This window comes from Drosophila montana, unplaced genomic scaffold (genome assembly GCF_035044405.1).
Source record: "Drosophila montana isolate Dmon_TW-CO22-7 unplaced genomic scaffold, ASM3504440v1 contig_3733_1, whole genome shotgun sequence".
NCBI classification, from domain to species: domain Eukaryota; kingdom Metazoa; phylum Arthropoda; class Insecta; order Diptera; family Drosophilidae; genus Drosophila; species Drosophila montana.
The window spans coordinates 10,112,093-10,134,612 of record NW_026998620.1 but is presented as its reverse complement, the minus strand read 5'-3'; the positions used below and the strand labels follow the sequence as shown (position 1 = coordinate 10,134,612).

At 45.2% G+C, this 22,520-nt stretch overlaps 3 protein-coding genes and 1 long non-coding RNA gene across 20 annotated transcripts in view; 2 read left to right on the top strand and 2 right to left on the bottom strand.

The window, feature by feature from the left end:
• Spn85F (Serpin 85F) overlaps positions 1–6,869 on the top strand; it is a 39,979-nt gene extending 33,110 nt beyond the window's left edge. The window contains exons 1-5 of one of the 2 annotated variants that reach the window (XM_064695061.1): positions 3,699–4,446; positions 4,857–6,119; positions 6,181–6,188; positions 6,265–6,392; positions 6,555–6,869. In XM_064695061.1, coding sequence (XP_064551131.1) covers positions 3,910–4,446; positions 4,857–6,119; positions 6,181–6,188; positions 6,265–6,392; positions 6,555–6,691 — 2,073 coding nt within the window. In that variant the 5' untranslated portion in view covers positions 3,699–3,909 and the 3' untranslated portion in view covers positions 6,692–6,869. Of the gene's footprint in view, positions 1–3,698; positions 4,447–4,856; positions 6,120–6,180; positions 6,393–6,554 lie in introns of those variants that run through there. The other variant, XM_064695060.1, reaches the window with a different exon arrangement.
• On the bottom strand, positions 6,816–7,949 carry LOC135437193 (dynein light chain Tctex-type protein 2B). Of its 2 annotated transcripts, none has more exons than XM_064695066.1 (3): positions 7,562–7,949; positions 7,187–7,494; positions 6,816–7,123 (listed from the first exon to the last, which is right to left on the bottom strand). In XM_064695066.1, the coding sequence occupies exons 1-2, from the start codon at positions 7,812–7,814 to the stop codon at positions 7,235–7,237; spliced, it is 513 nt and encodes a 170-aa protein (XP_064551136.1). In that variant the 5' UTR covers positions 7,815–7,949; the 3' UTR covers positions 6,816–7,123; positions 7,187–7,234. The 2 variants fall into 2 exon arrangements, with proteins under 2 accessions (XP_064551136.1, XP_064551135.1); XM_064695065.1 differs by having other exon boundaries at positions 6,816–7,128; positions 7,562–7,947.
• A 136-nt stretch (positions 7,950–8,085) lies between these two features.
• Positions 8,086–22,520, bottom strand: part of Mical (Molecule interacting with CasL) — a 51,018-nt gene continuing 36,583 nt past the window's right edge. For 3 of the 15 annotated variants that reach the window (XM_064694591.1, XM_064694593.1, XM_064694599.1), the window contains 9 exons: positions 16,050–16,208; positions 11,408–15,487; positions 11,157–11,189; positions 9,829–10,087; positions 9,514–9,718; positions 9,372–9,449; positions 9,208–9,308; positions 8,961–9,148; positions 8,086–8,896 (listed from right to left, as the gene is read on the bottom strand). In XM_064694591.1, coding sequence (XP_064550661.1) covers positions 8,891–8,896; positions 8,961–9,148; positions 9,208–9,308; positions 9,372–9,449; positions 9,514–9,718; positions 9,829–10,087; positions 11,157–11,189; positions 11,408–15,487; positions 16,050–16,208 — 5,109 coding nt within the window. In that variant the 3' untranslated portion in view covers positions 8,086–8,890. Of the gene's footprint in view, positions 8,897–8,960; positions 9,149–9,207; positions 9,309–9,371; positions 9,450–9,513; positions 9,719–9,828; positions 10,088–11,156; positions 11,190–11,407; positions 15,488–16,049; positions 16,209–16,792; positions 17,128–17,220; positions 22,426–22,520 lie in introns of those variants that run through there. The other 12 variants (XM_064694587.1, XM_064694586.1, XM_064694590.1 and 9 more) reach the window with 7 other exon arrangements.
• LOC135436856 (uncharacterized) lies at positions 15,575–16,056 on the top strand. Its single transcript, XR_010437614.1, has 3 exons — positions 15,575–15,729; positions 15,794–15,852; positions 15,919–16,056. It is a non-coding gene; the product is annotated as an uncharacterized LOC135436856 (long non-coding RNA).

Genomic DNA, 22,520 nt, shown 5'->3' with positions numbered 1-22,520 from the left:
GCCACAAGCCAGCGGATATTTAAAAATTACGCACAACTCGTTAACCATGCGAATTAGCTTATAGTAAATCCGTTGTACTTCTAAAATTTTTGTTACTTTCCTTGACATTGGCATTGGATCACAAAACAAATGCTCCAGGTATGGCTGCAGTTTCAAGAATATATAGCATATCTGCCAGACTATATTAAATATCAGGAAATATAATCCATCTTTAAAAGCTCTAACCACAAAGATGCCAAAATAAAATAAAAAACTCCTTTCTCCTATTATCAACTGTGTAAGAAATACAACAGCTTCTGGTATTAGTACAAATACCCTGATCCTGTAAAGCCGTTTGAGACGTGACTTTTCTGATGGTGTGATGCAATAGTTGGATTCGGTTCTCAGCTCCTCAATTTTCAGCAGATCTTCAATCATCTTGAATATCCTATGTTGCCAGCGTTGTATACAGAAAGCACAGCTCAATACAGTAATCAACAATAGACTGGGATTCGCGGTTATTAAGAAAGACATAAGCTTGGATTGAGTAACGAACGGCGGGATTTTGAGCCAATACAAATATGTCATTGCTGAAAAATTGATCAATATAAGAAGACAAAATAGTCTGCTATAATTGCACAAGACACGCGACTTAATCACTCTTCCTGTGTGGATATCAAAGTAGAATCCTGCGATTCCAAAAAACGCTAAGATATATGTTATCCATGCGTAGACCAAGTTCTTTCCCGAGGACATTTTTACCACGACTAATAAGCCTCTAGGTTAGTGCCACAGCATAATCAATTAGTAAAGCGCATTTAAAAGCCCTTTGAATGACGCGGGGCAAAGGAAAATCAAAAAGGAAATGACAGCTGTCATTTTTTGTGCATTTTTTATCTGCGACTTAAAAGGTGTTTGCTTTGGAAGGCGCAAGCAAAAAAGTCGATAAGACATTCGAATAATCGACACAATAATCTACCGCTTTAATATGTACTTGTTTTACCGCCTCAAAATATTTCAAATAGTCAGTATTTGGACTCTTAAAAACTCGAAGGTTTCCACAGCTTTGCAAAAATATGTCGTTCAGCCCTGGCTTTATTTTAGTCATATATCAAACATAACTGCCATATTTTATACCCTGAACCCATTAAAATTGGGTAAACAGGGTATAATGTATTTGTGCAAATGTATGTAACAGGCAGAAGCAAGCATCTCCGATCATAATTCTTGATCAGGATCAATAGCCGAGTCGATCTAGCCATGTCCGTCTGTCTGTCTGTCCGTCTATCCTTCCGTCCGTATGTATGAACGCAAGGATATCATAGCCTATAAGAGCTAGTGACTTGATCGAGCAGATCGAGTTTGTTTCCGATATTCGATAACTGACCCCGTTTACAATTAATCGATAAAAATCGATATCGAAATCCTGTTTTTTTAGCGATTTCGGCAAATAATATGAGCTAGAGTCACCAAACTTGACATGTAGCTTCAAGAATAGTATATTTATATCAAGTATCTTTCATTTTATACCTATCGCCTGTCGGAAGAAGAGGGTTCAGGGTATCCCCTAGTCGGGAGCTCCCGACTAGAACCTCTTACTTGCTTATATTAAAATAGACATCTTACGTTACAGTCGCAACTTATTAATTCCTTGGCGAAAATTCATATCAGACGGCGGTTTTAAATGAATTCAGTTTTTGTCAATTCCATACACACGTAAAACATTTGCCCCAACATGTAAATGTTTATATTTAAATGTGTTTAAGTAGCTTGTAAGAGATTCTCATGGTAAATATTTTTAATTTTTTGAATTCATTTGCTCCTCGAATCGGTATGCCATTGTAAACTGTTCTATTATAATGTAAAAAATATGAAGCCAGCTTTTGTAAAATTAGGAATTACAAACTGCGATTTAATATGCTGCCCCTTCTTAAGTATATCTTAAGATGGTTGGAATATTGTAATTTTAATATAAATAAAAAGTTGATAAGTTCACATCTTATGTTTATATTTCGATGTAGGCATAGTCGCTCTGTAACACGTATATAATGTGAATTATGATGCTGATTATAACTCCAAAGACTAAGTGCAGATCGATGGTTAGTACCCCAAAGATGTGGACATTCTTGTTTTGCCATGTTAGTTGCAGGGCTAACCAGTCATTCTAAAATATTGTAAATTACTTTAAATTTTACCCAAGTGCTTCTGATACTCACACTGCGCTCCAGTAGCTCTGAGTTTGGGTGTGGGTACCGTAAAATATGAAATGTACTATCATGAAGTTTAGCAGTCAAATGAGCGATACTGGCATGGAGGTAGAACTCCAATACATCAACGATGCATAGAATTACAACTATAGGATCAGTTTTAGAAGCGTCGGTTTTTGAGGGCTTTCCAAACACATGTCGAATTGATAGGTATCCACTCAAACAGGTATTGCAAATCAGTTGAAGCAAGAAGCAAACCATCGGATATTTGAAAATGATGCATAACTCGTTAGTCATCTGGATAAGTCTATAGTAAATCCGTTGTAGTTCCAGTATTTTTTGCACTCTCCTTGCCATTGGCATAGTCACACAATATAAATGCTCCAGGTAAAGCTGTAGGTTCAAGAATGTTAGGCATATTTTCCAGTTGAGATTAAACACTAGAAAGTATAATCCGCCCCTCATAACTCTTGTTATGAATGAATTAAGCAAAAAGTAAACTTCGACGTTGTTGTTGAAAATCCGTAAAAGAAGCACAACCGCTCGTGGGATTATAATTATAAATCTTAACCAAAATATCCGATGTAGATATGGCTTCTCTGCTGCTGTGACGCAATAGTTTAGTCCGATGCTAAAATCCTCCATTTTCAGCAGCTCCTCAATCATCCTGATTATCCTATGCTGCCAGCGTTCGACACAGAATATGCAGCTTAGTACTGAAATCAATACAATGACAGGATATGCCATAATGCAGGCTGATATTATTGTGGATTCGGTATTAAACCAAGCAGGGTTAAACGCGTATACATATATCATCGCTGGGAAAGTGCTTAGAGTAAACAGATTAAATAGTCTACTATAATAGCACAAATAGCTCGATTTGATCACTTTGCCAGTCCGGACGTCAAAGTAGAATCTACCGATTCCACAAATTGCTACAAAATAAGTTATCCACGCGTAGACGAGGTGCTTTCCCCAGGACATTTTTACTGCAACTGGAAAACCTTTAGGCGACTGAAGTGAAGTGCATAAAATCAATTAGTCAAATGCCTTGCGATAATCGTGTGACAATTGGAAAATAAATATGAACTGACAGGCGTTTAATCGGGCATTTGCTGTTGCTTGTCCATATCAGCGATATTGTATACCATAAAAAGCCTGCTGGTTAGTTAACGTACTAACTATTTGATTGACATGGCAAAGCAGTCAGGAGATGCGATTAACGCGATTTGCCACAGTGTTGAGTACCCTTGGCATAGCATAGCTTAGCTAAACAGGTCGCTTTAGGATTCTACGAGCGCATCCTATGCGGAATTACAACAGATGATATCGTTTGGAGTGGGGAACGACTATAAATCGCCATGGCTTATGTATCTGCTGCTTCAAGTAATTCCGAAACACTCACGCTAAAGCGTCACAGCTGCCGAACACATCGATCGGATTTGATTTTCGAGCCAAGTGCTGCACGTTCCACAATTTCATTTAAGTTTCAGTTTGCCGGCAGCAATCACGGGAATCAGTTGGACAATCGGCTCCGAAAATTGAAATAAAAATTTAATAAAAAAAGCGAATTGGATGCGAAAATGTGTGAAACGCGATACGATTGACAGTTGGGAAAATTACAGAACCTTGAATTCGAGCTAACCATTTCCAATTAGAGGCGAAAATAATGCAATTCATGAGCACGTACCGAATTTGCCACATTTTTTGCTAAACGGACTTCATGCTTCAGTTGCAGTTGGGAATTATAAAAAAAAAAAAAAACCAAACAAAGTTAAGGCAATTATCAATGTGCATTTATATTAATTTGAGCAAGGTCAGACCCATCATGACCTCTGACACACGCCTGCTATGCGGCTTAGCCGGGCTTTTGCTGCTGTTATTGCCCTGCCACGCCCACTATATACATATCGATCACGAAGAGTTTCGCGCCAGTGGGTTTCCCCATCCACCGCTGCCACCAGCGCCGTTAACGCCACTGGAACTGGAGCATCTGCCACAGGTGCTGGCCAGGCAGCTGACACCAGCCGAGGTCATGGTCGATCTGACCAACGATCTAACCCATCGGCTGCTCCACTACCATTCCATACTCAATCGGAATAACTTTGCGTTCTCGCCCACCGCCCTGGTCAGCGTGCTGGTGGCGCTCTATGAGGGCTCCTCGGCCAGGAGCGCCTCAGAGCTGCGCAATGTGCTGCAGTTGCCCAACAATCGTGACGTCATACGCGTTGGCTACCGCGACATACACCGACGACTGCGGGTGAGCCCTTCCCCACGATTAGTTTATAGCTTCCCCAACCGAAATTTATATGCATCGTTAAACACACTTTCGGGTCCGTAATCCACTTCCCCACACCCCCTCCAACGTACACTTGATTGATAAAGCAAATTACAAAGCATACCATGTCGCAGCGCTCTGGGTCAGATATATGTGTATTGATATCAATATGTCATATCATATGTAATTGTGCCCCAGGCAAAATCAACCTATCGATGCCCGAAATGTGACTGAACAAGCTCCCAAAAGTTTATTGACCCCAATTGTTAGTCCAATCCAAACAATTGGCAATGAGTGGCCGAATTTTTTGGGCATGAATAGAATTTATAATTGATAGCCGCTTAACGGATTCTTTTGATAGGCATTGTTTGTTGTAACTCAATTATTTGCAGACATATTTCTTCGGTTCCGATAATCCTCTCAAGGGACTCAGCTTGAGCAGGAGCAATGTAACTGTACTGAAGGACTTTGAGACTGTGCTTATGTTTTATGGCTACGATCTGAGTGTTGATATGGCTTCCTCAACGCCAGCGAATGTCACAGCGGATGCTGAAATGGCCAATACCACAATGGCCAGCAATGCAACGGCTGAGGAGATGCTGGCTGAGACCAGTACGCCAAGCGACACAGACACAACAACAACAGAGCTGCCCAGCACAACAACAAGCACTGAAGTAACCACCATCATACCAACAACCACGCCGACAACCACAACCACAACAGAGGAGACAACAACTACAACAGAAGCGGAGACAACCACGACTGAAGCACCTGAAACTGCCACCTCTGCCGAAACTGCTGAGCCTACAGCTGAAGTTGCAGGCGAGGATGAGGCAGCAGAACTGGTGTCCGCATTTGTAGCTGAGGAGGACGCCGAACCGTTTCTCCGCATACAAAAGGCCCGTGTCTCACGACTGCCCACCAGCAAATTGCAGGCGCCGCTCAAGCACACCAATCCCATAACGCCAAAGCCCAGCTATCTGCCCAGCGCACGCATTGCCGTTATGCCCATGATGGCGCGCCAAATGACAGCGCCCATGCAAAGGAAGACAACGTCAACGTTCGGCGTACGTCAAGTAATGTCCACAACTGCAGCAACGCCGGCGGCAAGCAATGCTCGCAAATCGAATGGGTCCCGCCATAAGCGGCACGTTCTGGGCTATAAGGATCTGGACGCTAATCTCTTTGTGGCGCTCTTCAATCCACATGCGCCGCATGGACCACCCCATCCTCTGCCCATACCACCGACAGCTGCCTTTGCGCACATCACCAATGACTTTGAGCCGCATTACATCAGCGAAGGGGGGGCGGAGACCAAAACGAACTACAATACGGATGTGATTAGCCATGTGTTTTATCTGGGCAGCCAGCAGGTGGTACACACCACCTTCAAAGTGTACAATGCGGTGCTATATTACAAATATTTCGAGCATCTGAAGATGAGCGTGCTGGAGCTCGAGCTGGACACACCAGAGTATAATTTGATGATACTGCTGCCTGATTACCACATGGACATTGTGGCTGCCGCCGCATCGCTGAAGCTGGGACCAACGCTGCGTCTGATGCGTAAACAGCTGAAGCCACGCTGGGTGCAGGCTATCATTCCGGACTTCAAGCTACACGGCACCATGTTCCTGACCAACGATCTACAAAATGTAAGCGACTAGGGAAGATCCTTAAACAGATTATTCATATGCTTCACTTGTTGTTTTGCAGATGGGCATGTAAGCAGACTGGGCAGCTTCTATAGATCATTTGGGCTCGGACTTTTACTTTCTGCATAATTCTTTCTTATTGCAGCTGTGATATATTCGAGCCGAATCGCGCCGATTTCCGACCCATGACTGACGAGAAAGGCGTCTATGTGCGACACATTGAGCAATCGATTGATGTCAATATTCGAACGCATCCCATCAATCAACTTAAACGTAAGTATCTGCTGTATTGCAGCATTGCAGCACACCTCGACGCATTGAAGCGCAACGCATTAAAGATAGAGATCGAGGTGTTAGCCAGCCCCACCTGCAACTTCGATTGCAGCAGCAGCAGCAGCATTAAAAATGTGCAATAACTATTTCCTTTTTGCTCAGGCAACTCTGGCGCCCAAACGAAGCCCATACAGATCTCTGTTAATCATCCGTTTCTGTTTTTCATCATCGATCGTGACTTAGACGTGGCGGTAATGTCGGGCCGCATACTCAATCCGCTCAATGTGCGCATACAATGAGCCGCAGGCACTGGTGCACAACGAAGGTCAACGAATGGACAGCATTGAAAGTGAAGTTGGGAGCAATGTTCGCTTCCCGGTGCCTGCCTAACATACATACATGCAAAGTTGTACAATTTCAATGTAAATAATGCAATTGTTTTCTTTTATAAATGATTCTCACTTTTTCTACACACAATTGTTGTTCGCTTATGTTTGTGCGTTTGTCATAAATTAAATTGTCTAAGTAACATATATGTACATATACAGGCGCTTAGATAGATATATCTATATATATGGCAAGTAACCGAATTGCAAGGACCCAGAAGGTGTTTATACTTAATGGCAATCTCCATCTCTTTCTTGCGCCAATGTTACTGGTTAAAGATTACTATAATTAGGAAACTACCTTCGCATATGGGTCCAGCTGATAGCTTTGGTATTTATAAATAGCTGCACTAAAAAGAATCCTAATTAGGCCATTTAGCATATAAAAATGACTAAAACAAAACTCACTGCTTATCAGTTTACTGTTGAAGCCTCCAGTTGTTGCCCAGCTCCGCTTCAGTACTGATACGTTCCGAATACGGTGCACACGCAAAACAGGCTCGTATTACTGAACACCTCCGTAACGGACGTGTCGCAGTCGCAATCCCAACAGCAGCGAGATAAGTAGGTGGCACCGGCGCCCAGCTCTTGGCCCATCATCACCTGCACTACGTGCTTATAACGCTTGACTTTGGGACTCGCAGCGATCTGCTGATTCACTTCGTCGGCTATTTCACGAGACCAGATTTTGGCAACGTCCTTGTCGTATATTTTGTCTGCAATTTTATGGGTTACTTAGCGACGCTTCTTTGTTTTGACGCTTTTCGCTTTGTAAACACTCACCCTTAAGTTTCTCAGCCATAACGCTGTTTATAATGCTTTTTACAATTGGCAACGGAAAAGATTCGCCAAATGCTGGACGCATGCTGTAAGCCGCAGGCTGGCCTGCTGGTTCCTCCTCCATCTCTGCATCCGCGGATAGCTGCGCAGACGCACAGGGTGTCTGTTTTTTATTCTGCGTGCTTGAGTTGCTTGCTGTTTTTGGAATTGACCCCTCGGGCACATCAGAATTCTTGCTCAGCCTTTCTTCAAGCATTTTTTGTCCAATTTAAGAGAAATTACAGTTTATACTAACGACAACAGCTATTTTAAGCGTTGATTTCTATTAACAAATATAGCAAAACCGCGGATTATTGGTTTTTTCTGTTTCTTAATAGAGATGGGTATTTTCAGCGAATTGCACACTCCGCTCCGATTTTCATGACCTCACGAAAATAATCGATAAATTTATCAATTGTGAATGCACACACGATAGTAGAGTTGCCACATTGGTCAGAACTGTGATGCTTAAATGAAAAGTCCGTTACTCACAATTCATAAAATCTTTATTGTTTTAAATAAATCAAAAAAATTACATAATAAATTCGATAAATATGTTGAATAAAGAATATAAATAATATTACATAATAATTAAAATCATTTGTAGTATACAATATATGTTTGCTTTGCTCTTCAATATATTTTTTTATACGCTCGTATTATACATATGAATATAAATATGTATAGAAAATATTTGTGTGTAAATCTTTGTGTTCACTTTGATTTAAGTTGGGCAGAAAATTACATGCAAAAATAAGTGACGTTCATGGTTCATACAAATGAAAAGTAGACTAAAATGTTGAGTAAACACAAATACACCATTTATAATTGAACAAATGACAAACAATTTGCACATACATTTTTACGTAACACAGTTAACTTATTACACAACATAATACAACATACAAAGATCAGACAGTTCATCAAATTGTTTTGTAGGGCTGCAACAAATTGAATGACTAAAATTTTTGTGTATAATATGCTCGAAACTAACTGAACATAAACTTTAATTACGAATTTGTTTTTGTTTTTTTTTTTACAATAATTTTGCGCGTTTCTTGAAAAAAATATCTTCAGTGACCATCCTAAGTTTTTATAAACTATTCCACCAAAGTGTTCACTCGGTGTTTATTTTGCTCGTTTATCTTACAGCTCATGTTTTTTAGCATCGTTTTTTTTTTTGTGTTATGCTACATATAGTTTTTGCTTTTTGGTACATTCTGCTTAAGTATTTAGGCGTAAAAATCCTTGCCAGAACTCGTAAGCCAGTAAGCCCCAAGGCAAGTTTAAAATTCAAATCTGTAAGTGTATTAAAAATTCGTTTAGTATGCTTGGAAATGTGCTCGAGTGTCTTTAGACTTGCATTCGATTCTTCCTGTTCGTGAGATTGCCCGGTAAGTGTAATACCCGCGTCCATTGAGGCAGCTCCCGCTGCAGATAGGTCCACCTGTGAGGCAGTTGGTCGTAATGCCGCACGCTTAGCCACAATTTCCAGCATCTCATTGAGTATTGCACCCTCAGCGGCCACATCTGCGGAGCCCTTGTCCAGTTCTACAAACAATTTACACGTATTAACTAAATGCAGTTTGGAAATATACCTTGGTACTTACTATTGCAAGACAAGCGTAAATTAAGCTCCTCTTTTAGCTGCGCATGTCGATATTCAAGTTGCAATTCCTGTTGCCTTATAGTCAGTTCTTCATCACGTTTTCTATATAAAAATGTTCTTTATTAGACGATTTCCAGGTATTTGCATGAATTAATCCATACTCACTTCAGTGCTGTGATATTGCGCCAAATTTCCAAAAGTTCCTTTAAAAGCTTCTCGTCATTGTCCTTACTTGTATCCAAACTGTATTTAAATTGTATTTATTGTAGACATAATCTTTAATCTTTGGTTTTACTGCTACACTCACTTTTCATAGTTGTGCGCCTCGCCCCGCAAGGCCTTCTCAATGAGCACGCCTCGCGCCTCCAGTTCCTTTAATTGCACCTCGATCTCCTCCTGTTCGCGCTGTATTTCTTGAGCGATTCGCAATCGCTTGAGTTCAGCTTGTCGCGAAGCCTTCGATATGGCACGTTGCTTCTTATGCTCTCGTGTCTCGTTAGCGTTGCTCTCATCTATATAGGATATATACATATATATAAATAGTTATTCGTTCTTAAATCTTATCACGTGGACAGATAGACAAGGAGTTGGGAAATGTAAACGTAAAGTGAGAGCAACAAACCATCAGATCTTTGATAATTCAGTGGCAAAGGCGGTATGGGTGGCGGAGTCTGGTCATCCAGGGCATTCGCTGCGGCCAGATGATGGGGCTTGTGTATATAGAGCTGCGGGCTGGACGATGAGAACGATTCGGTGTTCGTTTGCTCTCGGTAGCGACTGTTGTTCGTTGTATTGAGGTAATCTTGGGAGTGTTTCGTTTGTGTTATTGTTGCTGTTGTGCTTGTTGGCAATGTTGCGCTGTTTGTGATCATATCCTTGTCCTAATTTTGTGTTGCATTGAAATATATTTAGTTAAAAATTAAGTGTGTGTGTGTGTGTTGTATATTTTTTGGGTTTGCAGCCATGGCGAAAAAGAAACATTCCAAGAATAAAACAATTTTCAGTTTTCAGTTATAAAACAAGATGTTATTAACAACTATGTTATAAAAAAAGCGTGCTTCAGTATTCAGGGAGAGCTCAATTGGAATATGTACCGTAACCAAGAGGGCCACACCTTAAGTCCAAAAACCAATTCATGCAACATGAACTTAAGCTAAATATTTATAAAAATAAAAAACTTTCAACGACCCAAATATCTGCCGCATTACTAAGACTAAACCTTTAAAAAGTACTTAAGAATTAATCGAATAATATTAGAATTGATTTTAATTAACCAAAAACTTAACAAAAATAAAACATAATGATCATTATAATCCTAAGTCAAAAATAAACACTAATTATATTTATTTCAGCCTACACAGCAATGTGTGTAAAACCCAAAATAATAAACAAATAGGTACTAAAAAATCAAATAAAATGTAAAGGGTATCAGGCAAACTTAAATTAAGATTTAAATATTTTCAGCTGCAATTGTGAAAAGAAAACGAAAAAATGTAAATAAAAATTCTTTCAAGCGTAGTTAGAAAGTAAAATAAAAAATGATGCATAATAAGAAAGCCATTTAAATGAACTTTGCTCAAAATTATTGTCGTTAGGTATTAAATATGAAATGTAATAAATTATTACAAAATAAGTTGACACAAAAATAACAAATGTGAGGAAATGGAAAACGAATGAATACCCTTTCAGAGAAATTTAACATATTGCTCAAATGTCGACTAGATCATAAATTAATCCGATCTGAATTGAACTCCGTTCAACTTTAAACAGACCGAAACAATTCAAACATAGTATGGGTATTAGTTAATAGGTGTGTAAAATAATAAAGTTGCTGAAATTAAAATACATATATAACTCATGCCAAACAGTTAAACAAATACTGATGAATGATAATTTCGAGATAAATGACAATGGTGCTAGATAGTATTAGGTATGTAAAAATGTTCTTACACCAAAACCGAAATTCCTCAGATCAAAGCAAGACTGCAAAATGTTGATAAAAGTTTAGTTTATAAATGAAGGACATAAATAGTACACCGCACACCAATATTTAACAGCCAAGATCTTATAGCTATAAAGCTTCAAATTGATGAGTCACGGCAAGATTTTAAATGTAGTACAATTACTTTATGCATTTTTTTTTGGACTCGAACAACAATTAATCACATTTAGCTTGATGTGATGTGAAATATTTGACTTACCTTAGACTTCTCCTTCGACTTAGGCGAGATGCGGAAGCGACTGAAGACGCCGCCACCACCGCCGCTGCCTGTGTCGGAGATCGTGGGCGTGCCGCTGCTGCTTGTGCCCGGACGCTCTGCATGCTCAGAGTGGCTGGCAGCTACAGTGCCGCCCATTTCCTTTGGACTGCTGGAAGCCGAGACCGTTGTCGAGTTGGTGTTGCTCTTGTGAAAGAAGTTGGACAGCGATTGTATAAGGCTTTTGCGCCGCTCTGGGTCCTTATGCCTTTTGCTGGTTTTGACTTTCAGCGGCTTATCTTGTGCACTGGCCGCCAAGTTGGGATCCGAGGTAAAGTCAGCCGCCTTGGCTTGCTGCACCGCATCGTTGTCCAAGCACAGCTGCTGCTGTTGGCCGTGGCTGACCATGTAGGCCAGATCGTTCACGCTCTTGGAGGCGCTCATTTTTCTAGCACGGGCTGTAAGGTCACCAGAGAGTGCCTCCTGCTGCGTTGCCTTGATGACGCTGTTCTGGTCATAGTGTAAACGCTTGCGCAGCAATTGCATCTTCTCCTCGGGGCTCAGGCCTAGTTCTGTGTTGGACTTTAGACGTGCACGTGCTCTCGCCTCGCTGCGCAGATTTTCCGTGGAGGCCGAGATGCTTACCTCGGCGGCTTGCTCAATTTGTCGTTGACTTTGACCATGATTACCGTTGCGATGCGGACGCACTGGCGCAACGGGCGTTGTAAATTCATCCACCTTGCCGTAGCTGAACGAGGCCGTCTTGTTGAGCTTATGACGCTCTAGCAGATTCAATTGCTCAGCGTCTATGTGCTCGCTGAAGGGACGAGATTTGTAGAGGTCCGAGCTACGCTTCACTGGCTGCGCTGTACGGTAGGGCGAAACATAAGTGGCAGTTGCGGATTTCTGTAGCGGATTCGGCTGTTTGAACATGTCATTTGTTTGGTGGCCTGGCCGGCTAGGCAGCGGTTCGGCAGCCGTCGAGACATGGTAGTGCGCCTGGCTGCTGCAGTTGGCATCGATGGAGCTGCTGGCGGCGGCAAGTTTGGGCGTAGGACTCAAGCTGGAGCCGCTGGCATATCCGCTGGTCAAGAGGCTGCGCTGTCGGCTACGATGCAGACGCTTCTCGGCGTTAAGCTGTTTCTTGGACTGCAGCTTATCCATGACCAGATCGTGTATGAGATCCTTTTGCTTGGTGCGTTCCTTGCTGATCTCCTCCAGCTTGCTATTAAGCGTTGGTATCTCAGGTACTTTGGTCGCCGAGCTGCTGCTCCTGGATCGCATGCTCACAGCCGTGCCGCTCTCGCCGCCTGTCCTTTGTGCATCTCCTGCTGGCGCCTGCAGCACATTGGTAGTTTCTATCACAGTTGGCTGCTGCAGATTGGGCGCCTCACCCTTGGAGCTCTTGCGTCGCTGTGTGCTGATCTGTGAGATGCGCTGCTGCAGCGCACGCACATATTCGAATTGGATCTGCATGTCCTCATCCGTTTCCTTGGCCGGCACAGCGGCTGGCGTGGAGCTGCTGCCACTACTGTTGGTGGTGACTGTGGATTGTGTGGTTTTTGGTTGCTGCTCGGAACTACTTGGCGTGGAGGCGTCCGCCTTGCCCGCGGCCAGCAGCGAGGCGAACTGATCAAGAACTTGCGGCGATGAAGTGTCCAATGGACTAGTGACCACAGTAAGCGCCTCGCTTTCCTCCGTAGTGGTTGTGGTGGGTTGAGTCTGTGATTGGACCATGCCGCCTAGGCTGTCCTCGTCCAGTTCATTCAGCGTGCTGGAGTCTGTCAGAGATTGCGTCATTGCTGAACTGCTGGGCAGGCGGGGCGCCTCATTAACCGGTGTCTTGGCATCGTCGTGCATTATGTAGGCGCCCTGCTCAATGTAATCGATGCCCAACTTCTCATCGCGCTTGGTCACCACCGACTGCAGCTTACTCTGCCCAACGGGCTTTGGGTGTGTCTTCTCCGCGCTGGTCTTCTGCTTGGGCACCGTCTCGATGTACTCCATGTAACCGCGATTATGCAGCAATGCAGTGTTGGTCGCTGAATAGGCCTCGGCGCAGGAGCCCTCGGAGCCGGTATCCATGAACTCAATGTCATCAATATCAATGGCATGGAGTATGCCCTCCATTTGGGCAACCGGCGCCTGCTTGGCCAGTTCGTGGAGCACCTCGCTGCTGCTTGGCAGCTTGGTTGCCGCGCTGCGACGACGCTCCTTGCGCCGTTTCATGGTGCCCTTGTTGGAATTGATCACGAACTCCATGTCCACAAAATTCTCCGAAATGCAATCATCAGCCGTCCAATCGGAGAGTTCTGTTTCGGTTAGCACCTGACCGGTGCCCGTCGGCTCAGTTTCCGAGTCGGAGCCGCGGGAATTTATATCACCTGTAGGCGTTTTGTCGCTATCATGCTGCGTGGGCGTGGTTGGCGTGTCTGGCGTCTTGGCCGCGCTGCTGCTCAAATTGAGCGTTATTGGCTTTACCGCCTGGCTGTGTTCCAAATTCCGTTCTACAATCAACGGCAGATTCTTCAAGCTTTCGATTTTGTTTTCATTTTTGCTGTCGAATCTTAACTTGGGTGGTCCCATTTCGGGCAGCGGGGGTGGCTGGCCTTGAGCCTCAATAACTGTACACTCGGCCGGCTCCGGAGTAGCCGTCACCGGCTCCACCTCGGGCTCATCCTCCAGCTCGCTTGTCTTTATCGCTGGCGCCGGCGGCACAATGACGCCAGCTGGCATGTCCAGAAATTTGACATCCTCTGGATCTCCAATATACTTGCCATTCACAATCATTAGGCTGTCCACCTGCATGAGGGCACCGCTGCTGTCGTGCACTTCCACACGCGGTACGTTGTGCTTGCCGCCTGCGGTCTGCGTGTCCGGACTGGTCGTAGACTCCAGAATGTAATGCTGTATGTCTTCGATGCTGGAGCTACCCGAGCTGGAACAGCTGGTGGCGCTGCTGGCGGTAGTGGACATAATCTCAGACTTGGGCTTGGTCCATGGTATATTGGGCACTTGGATTTGTAGTGTGTCCTGCTCGTACTGCTCCTGCTCCAGATCGTTTGTCTTCTCGGGCGAATCGCGCTTTTCCTCGTCGGATTGACAGAGCAGGGACTGTTGCTCCTCTGAGTCGACTACGCCGGATGCCTCCTTGTCTGCTTTGATATCACCCAGTATATCGGGTATACACTCCTTTACATCCATGGATACATCCGGTTTGATGACCTCCTGCTTCAGCTCATTTAACTTATTGCTGTCAGGGATCTGAGCAGGCACCTCCACCAGCTCCGTGCTGACATCGCTAGCTTTCTTTGGTGTCTCCAACACTGTGAGATCAATGAACGGCACCGGCTTCTCGGGTGTCACCAGATCAATCACCTCGATGACAGTTTTGTTATTGGTCGGCGTTGTTGGTGATCCTTTCTTGTTGTGCTGCTCCATTAACGTGGCATTGACCGCATCCGTGTACTCCATGCCCTTGTTCAGCTCGTTCTTGCTGTTGACAAATACGTTCTCCTTCTCGTTGTCCGTGGAGTTGCTCGACGGCGCCTTCTGAATCTTTAGCTCCACGCGCAGATCGTTGATCACATTGCTGGTGGCCGAACGCATCAGCTCATTTTGGGCATTCTGGGCATTGTCGCCCAGCTTGGTGCGATCCAGGAAACTACGCATAGCCGCACTGATATCGCTGCTGGGATTCAAAAGTTTCTGGCACTCGGAGATGTTAGACTGAAAGCTGCGTATGCGCGAGTCCAGGACCGAGGTGGAGCCTGACTTTTGTATCTTGTTGCCATTGGCCGGCTCACCCAGCAGATAGCGCTTTTTTAGTTCCAGGCTCTTCTTGGAGGCAATGCCCTCGGTGCTGGCCGTCTTATTCAGCAGATAGTCACCAGGTCGTGGATTCTGCAGCGGCACTCGCTGACTACCAATTAGAAGGGTTGGATCCACCTGAACCAGGGGCTTGAATTGTGGCTGCGCTGGCTGCGGCTGGTATTTTTGCAAATAACTACCGCCCTTTTCGCGCGACGCCAGCTGCTTCTGATGGAGGCCAGATGCACTGGTTGTGATCACACTGGACTTGATCTGGAAGGCAATGATATAGTTGTTTACAGTGTATTGGCATATATGGGTAAATTGCTGATTATTGAACAACTTTTAAATCATCTACACATCTACACACGTACTTACAACACCAAAAATTCAATATTCAATTACTTTTCAGATAATTTTCCGATCATTTTGAATTTATCTGTGCTTTAAGATGGCATTCAAATGTGTGCATATACCAAAAGTGATTTTTTTAGATTTCGGAGAAAGTAAAGAAGGTAAAGTGTTCTTGATTTGTATTAGTTATAGAAGAGCCTAAACCTAGCTCTAATATTCTCCCAGCTATGTTAAAAAAACAAAGGGGCTAACAATCGATCCCGGATTTCTAATAACCGAAGGGAGTAAGTTACCATAAATATAAAATACATTTTGCTTTCGTATTTACATATAGCATATTGGATCTCTAGCTCTAATAGTCTCTGAGATCGACTCAATTTTCGATGTCGATCAGAAATGTATTTATCCTTAAATGTCGTAGATGTCTTTCTATACAACGAACTTGAAATTTCAATTCCTAACTGAATATTTATTTGTTTACCTGAACTTTTGTGGGTTTTCTTAGATGTGTATCGTCAATAAAGATTTTTGGTGCCTGCCGTATGATCTCGTCATTGTCGAACTCTGAATCGGTGGATATTTCTGTTGCAGAGTTAAGCTCAACTTCGTCGGGCGATGTGCTCTCGGATTCGGTTTGTACCTGCAATTAGAGCCATTGGCCAAAAGTGTTTAAATATCTTGATGATCATGAAAAACAAATACAAAAAACGTTGCAAAAGAACATATAAACAAAAAGCATTAAAAGAAAGGCGTGTGCTTTAAAGATCAGCAAGATCCCAAGTCCGGCAGTATATTTATTTTTATCACTTGGATTATCAAACATGCTTAATTAGTCAGAGCTCGGACTGTTGTTGGTACTGTTGTTAGGTTAATCAGCAGCAGCAGCAGGGGCAACAGCATCAGCGGCAATGGCAGCAGCATCATGCCTTTAGGTACGATCCAGAAAGGTACATACGAATAAAAAACGAACGAAACACAACGCATATTCGGGAGACATGGGTTAGATCTGGCGTTAGTGTTTATGGGCTTAGGACGGGGGTTAGGGGCACATACATCGACTGGACAACAGAGCGAACGGCACAACAATTTCGACTATTTATGGTTTTAGAAACTACAAACTTTTTTTGCTCGGGCTGCTCAGGGGTTAGCGCAACATTTCGTGTACAATTTTGATTGAATTTACCTTCATAGATCGTACCCAGACGCTTTTTAAACGAATTGGCTAACAAAGGTGTTACTCTCTCTCTCTCTCTTTTTCTTTCTTTCATCTTATCCACTCAACAAGATCAGGACAGACTTGGCTTAGTTGTAGGCTTGGCAGACAGGCAGGCGGGCTAGCGTTGGGTTGTTTCGGTTGATTGGGAACACGTTGTGCGGACTGAGCCTGGTTTGGGAACCAGGTTGGTTGGTTGGCCCACATAATATCCTAGCGTGTTTTTTTTTTTGTTGGGTTCTTGGGTAGGGGAAATAGTTTGTTTGGGGGTCATGTGTTGGTTTCGCATTTTGCTGAGGTCTAGAGTTCGATTTGGCCTCAGTATAGATAATAGTTGAGACGTCTTCTAAAGTTGTTTTTGTTGTTGATTTTGGTTAAATATATAAAAGAGAAATAGCTGTTTTTGATCGAAATTAAGGCAAAACTACTAAGAGATAACGCACGACTCTTTGCTGACGGGCAGGCCGTAATCGCTGCGCCCATAACTGGACATGGAGGCGGGACTGCGTCGCCTGAATAGATCGCTGAGATGTGTGCTGCTTGTTGCTGCTGTACTCGGATAAAAGCTGGATGTACTTGTTGCACCCAATGCCGAGTAGGGTCTTCTGCTGAGGTAGTCGCTGCTGTTTCCCGCATTGCTGAGGTAATCATAGCTGCTGCGTGGCGCTGGACTGCGCGCATAGTTGGAGATGGAGCTGGGAAAGCGACTTGTTGTTGGCGTAGTCTTTGCTGGCATGCTGCTGGTATAGTGACGGGGCCTATAGCTGGACAGCTCCTCATCCGGCTCGAAGTCGTAGTCCTTAGTCCGCTCCGTGCTGCGTATGACATCACGCATATAGGGATTTCGCTCCACGACGCGGTCGTTGACAAAGTCGCGTTTGCGATTGTGGAGCCGCTTGCTACGATCGAGCAGTGCCCGCGTGCTGGCATCCACCCCCTCATCATAGTTGACATAGCTCAATGGACGCGAGGTAGCCACCGTTGCTGTAGTCGAGCGCGTGTCTGTGTCCTGGCTGGACCGTGCTGATAGTGATTGCATGGACGCAGACGCAGGAGCTCCAGTTTTGAGATCACTAATGGATTTGGAGCCCTGGCGAGCACTGGCTGCCAGTGGCTTAAACGGCTGTGGTGACTGTGAGCGTGGCTTGTTATTGAATCTCTTGTTGCTACGTCGCTTAGAATTCAGCAAGCTGAGCACATCATCTGCCTCAAGCGAATCGCTGCGTTGGCTCTGCTCGAAAACGGTTTTGCCATCTGGCCACTGACGATTCTCAAAAGCAGCACAGGGCGGCGAGTCGGAACGTGCATACTCGGGCAATTTATTCATCAGCTCTTGCTCTGATTCATCTTCATCCTCGCTGTCTGGATGCAGTCCTGCCATGTGTTGCTTTGGCCAGACACGATCCTTAAAGACTTCCGGCACTGGCTCATTGTCTGCGCTTACTTCGGGCACATATTTTGGTGCCTCCAGCTTGGGCAGGTGCAGCTTCTTGGGCATGGGCACAATCACCGGCTTATTATCCTGTAATTCTATAAATGCAAATGAGCTGCGTCGCGTGGATGCCGCCGTGGAGTCCAGCGTCGAGTTGCTGTCGTCACCCAAATCTAATTTCTTAAACATGGGAGGCGTGCCCTCACGCTTGGTGGACTCTCGCCGGCTGCTGCTGGCCTGCGTGGTACCGCGTCGAACGCTTGTCTGTGGAGGCGTGGGTGGCGGCAGATTCCGCTTGCCGTTGGAGTTACCGCTGGAGTTGCTGCTGCTCTGCTGCGAATCGCGACGGCGCTGCTCGGCAGCTGCTGCCTCAAAGCTCTCATCGCGTTTCAAAAGTGCCTGACGGCGTTCCCGCTCAAATTCTTGGATGAGGCGTTCCTCCGCCCTCGCCGCATCGTCATTAACACTAGAAAGATTATTGAGCAGATGAATGGAGCTGCTGGGAGAGACATCGTATTGTTTGCTTATGGGTAAGCGACGACGCGGAGCCATTGGGCTATTGGGTAATTTCTCCATGTCCCATTCCAAAGAGCCCTCCTTACTGGTTGGTATCAGGGGCTGTTTGCGACGGGGCATGGGTGAGGCGGGCAGCTTCTCCATATCCCAGTCGAGCGAATTCTCCTTGCTGCGCACCTTTGGTGGCGTTACCAGCTTCGGTGCCTCATTGAGGCTACTGCGGGAAGAGTTTTCACTTTTAGTTGAACTTTTTTGGCTCTCAGAGGATTTTGTGAGCGGAGTTTGTGGCTGTTCGATTAGAATTTCTGGTATTGGACCGGACTTGACTTTATCCAAACCATTTTCTTTGGGCTTAGGTGTCTCCTTTCCTGCATGATCGACCACTTCCTCTTCCTCTTGAAGAAGTCTTGGGAATTTAAGCGTTTCCTCAGCAACGCCAGACTGCATATTTTCCTTCTCCGGCTGCAGAGTTTTTGCGTGCAGTTGTTGCAGCAAATCCTGCACCGAAGGCGGCATGTCTTCTGGATCCAACTTGGCCAATTTCTTTTTCAGACGTTGTGGTGCAACTGGCAGAGTGGGTTCACTGGACGAAGAGCTGCTTTTTTGTCTGCGTTGTGGGCGTGCCGGAAAATGAGCACTATCCACCTCGTCCAGCCCAGCATTTTCTTTGTTTATAAACCGATTAGGTTCCTCATGCATCCTGCTAACGGGTGTTTCATCGCGCTCTAGTGAATCCAGTTTGTCAACAATATCACGATCCTCGGAGCTTCCGGCAATCGGGTTGGCGCTTGGGGTAATACCGATTAGTTCATCATTGGAATCAAACTCCACATTCACGAGCATTTCATCGGAAAAGTTGCCAAACAGCTGTTCGATGCTCTGCTCCTCGGAGCTGCCACGCTTGACGACCGTAATAGGTTGGGCGCTGGGACTCTTGCTGATAGTAGTGCATAATGAGTCGGCATCCACATCGTCATCCACAGCAATGTCTGGCGTTTGGTCCATTGCCTCGACCATACTCTGAAAGACCTCATCGACATGCTCGACATCGCGCTCCATTTCGATGCTGTGTAGAGCCTCCAACGCATCTAGGTTAAGTTTTTCTGTCAAAGAAATGTCCGATTGACGTCGCGAGAGCACAAGGCTGGACTGAGAACCACGCCGGGAACTGTTTAACGATTTATCGCAGCCAGTCTTGGGCAAGTTTTTAATATCCTCGACAACAGTACGCGACGGAGGAGTCTCAGTTTCTATGTTAACGGCTTCGCCAATTGTTTGCTGCGGAACATCCTCCACGAGTGGACTCTTTGTCTGGGAGCGCTCCAGCTCCTTGGCCGCTGTGGCTTTATCTAGCAAATCCAAAATCTCGAAGTCATCCGGCACTGGAGTGGCTGGCTTTACGGGTTTCACTTCGATCTTGCGTTCAATTTTATTGACAGTCCCGGCGGCTTTTGTTGGCGTCTTTTGCGCTTGCTTTGCCTGTCGGGCATTGCTAATCTTGGCCAGCTCCTCTAGTGAATTATTAGCTTTAGCTGTCTTTTGGCTTTTGCTCGGTGAGGTTTTCTTTTTGCTGGGCGATTTTTGCTTTTTAATGGGTGATTTGCGCTTTTCAGGCGATTTGCGGGGCGCCAGACCAAAGAACTTGGCCAGCTTGGAGTCGCGATATTGCACGGGCAAATCATGTCCCCTCGATGGCTCTGGTTTTATCTCCAGCTGCTTTTGTTGTTCCTCTTTTTGTGCAAAGAATCTATCGCGTTTCTTTTGCAGGAAATTGGTCGCCTCGTTGCGCCATTCATTGCGTAAATAGTCCATAGTTCTCTCCAGGTCACTCATGGAATCGCTGGCAGAGACCAGGGATTCACGTGAACGATTCAGACTGCTCATATTGCTGGTGGTGGACTCCATGCGACGCAGCTTGAAGGATGCCTGCTCATCGCTTTGCAGCGAGTTGACGGAGCTCATTGATTCGAAGCGTTTGAGTATGTTTTGGACGCCACTTAGTCGCTTGGGCTGTAAATCAAAGTCGCCTTCGCCGAGCGACTTGGTTTTCTGAAGCTTCTTGCTATTGCGCCGGGGTAAGCCCAGCTCAAGATCGAGGCCCGTTTCTTCGAGTATACGTTCGATCTTATCCGAGAGATCACTGGGTGACTTTTCATCATTGAAGAGATTTTGATATTCGGAGCTGGGCGAACGAGTCTCACCGTCGGCTAAAATCTCGTCCAGTATGCGTTCAGCTTCATCGCGTGGCGGCTGCTCCTCCGCCGGCTTACTCTCCGGACCAGCTGTAGCTGCTGCAGCAGCCGCTGCTTTCTTGGCCTTGGTGCCTTTGGGCACAATTTTTTTTATGATTTTTATTTTACCCTTGGGCGTGGTTGTGGCCTTGGCCAAGGTCGTTCCACTTGTGGTCTTGGACGGAGTTTTTGCTGGGGTAGCCACCTTAACAGGTGTCTTCTTCTTGCTCAAATCTAGCGCGCCATCCAGCTGATGATCGCGCAGACTAAAAGTATTCAACGATGCCTGCCGCTTAGGCGGCACAGGCTTTGTCTTGGCCTCCGTCTTGGAGTGCGCATCCTTGGGCTCTGGTGCCACCTGCGACTGCGGTATAGATGCCTCAGTTTGCGATTTTTTTAGTCGCTCTGCAACAGTCTCAACGGCGCGTCGTTGCGGCGCCGGGCTGCTAGGAAAATACTTGGCCAGGTCCACATCCTTTAAGGTTTTCTGATTCTTATTTGTGTTGCCTGCGCTGCTCTTCTCCTCCTTCTGATTGGGAAAGTACTTGGACAGGTCCACGTTAGCTGTATGCACCGTGGGCATTACCAGCTGTGATTTGATATGATCCATTGTACCCGCAAAGCTACTGGCACCAATCTCCTTGAGCTTGCTGCTCATTTGTGTATTGGTAAGCGAATCAGCATCGTCATCTATATCCATCTCCTCATCCTGGTCGCTGCTGTGCTGGCGTTGTAGTTTTTTAACTGTGCCCAGAATGCTCTCGATTTGCATTTTGTTGCCAATTGGCAGGGGTAGGGGTGCCTTTCTCGGACGCGGACTGGACTTGGAACTGGCATTGCTTTTCATGCTGCTGGAGCGGCTCACATTGGCGCTGCTTTTCCGCTCCGGCTTGGGACTCAGTTGCGCCGGCTTCTTCAGACTTTCTGGTTTTTTTAGCAGCTCCTTGGGCCGCTCTTCAAAGTTGGGTTTGCGTGGCTTCAATTCGTCCAGATTAAAATCAATGACGGGCTTGGGTTTGGGCTCAACCACAGCTTGTGGCGGACTAACAACCTTTTCATATTTCTCATCAAACTTGGATTTGGGTGGTGCAGTAGCTGTTGCAGCTGCAGCCGCTATTGGCGTCTTCATGGGACTGGCCATGCCAGCAGCTATGGCCGCATTCTCGGCTAACCATTTCTCCTTAAGCGTTAGCTTGCGCAATATGTCGCTCTTGACCAGATTTTCCTTGGCCAGCACTTCCAGATCCTTGTTCATTTTGACCATATTGTTCAGGTGATATAGCTTTTCGCTAATTGCTTCGATCTCGCTGCTAAATTTTCGCGGCGCATTGCGCTCCAGCTGCTCCAGTTGAGCACGTGTGGGTGGTGCAACGGGCGTGCTCGGCTGACTTTGTGCCGACTCAAAGGCTGATTTGATGGAACCTCGCTCCACGTTTTCTTTATTCTCTACATTCAACTTGAGCTTCTACATGCCCAAGTTGAGATTATTGCAAATTAATTTAGAAACCAACACCATGTTTAAGGACAATGTTTAAAGTAATTGTACGTATGATATCATCA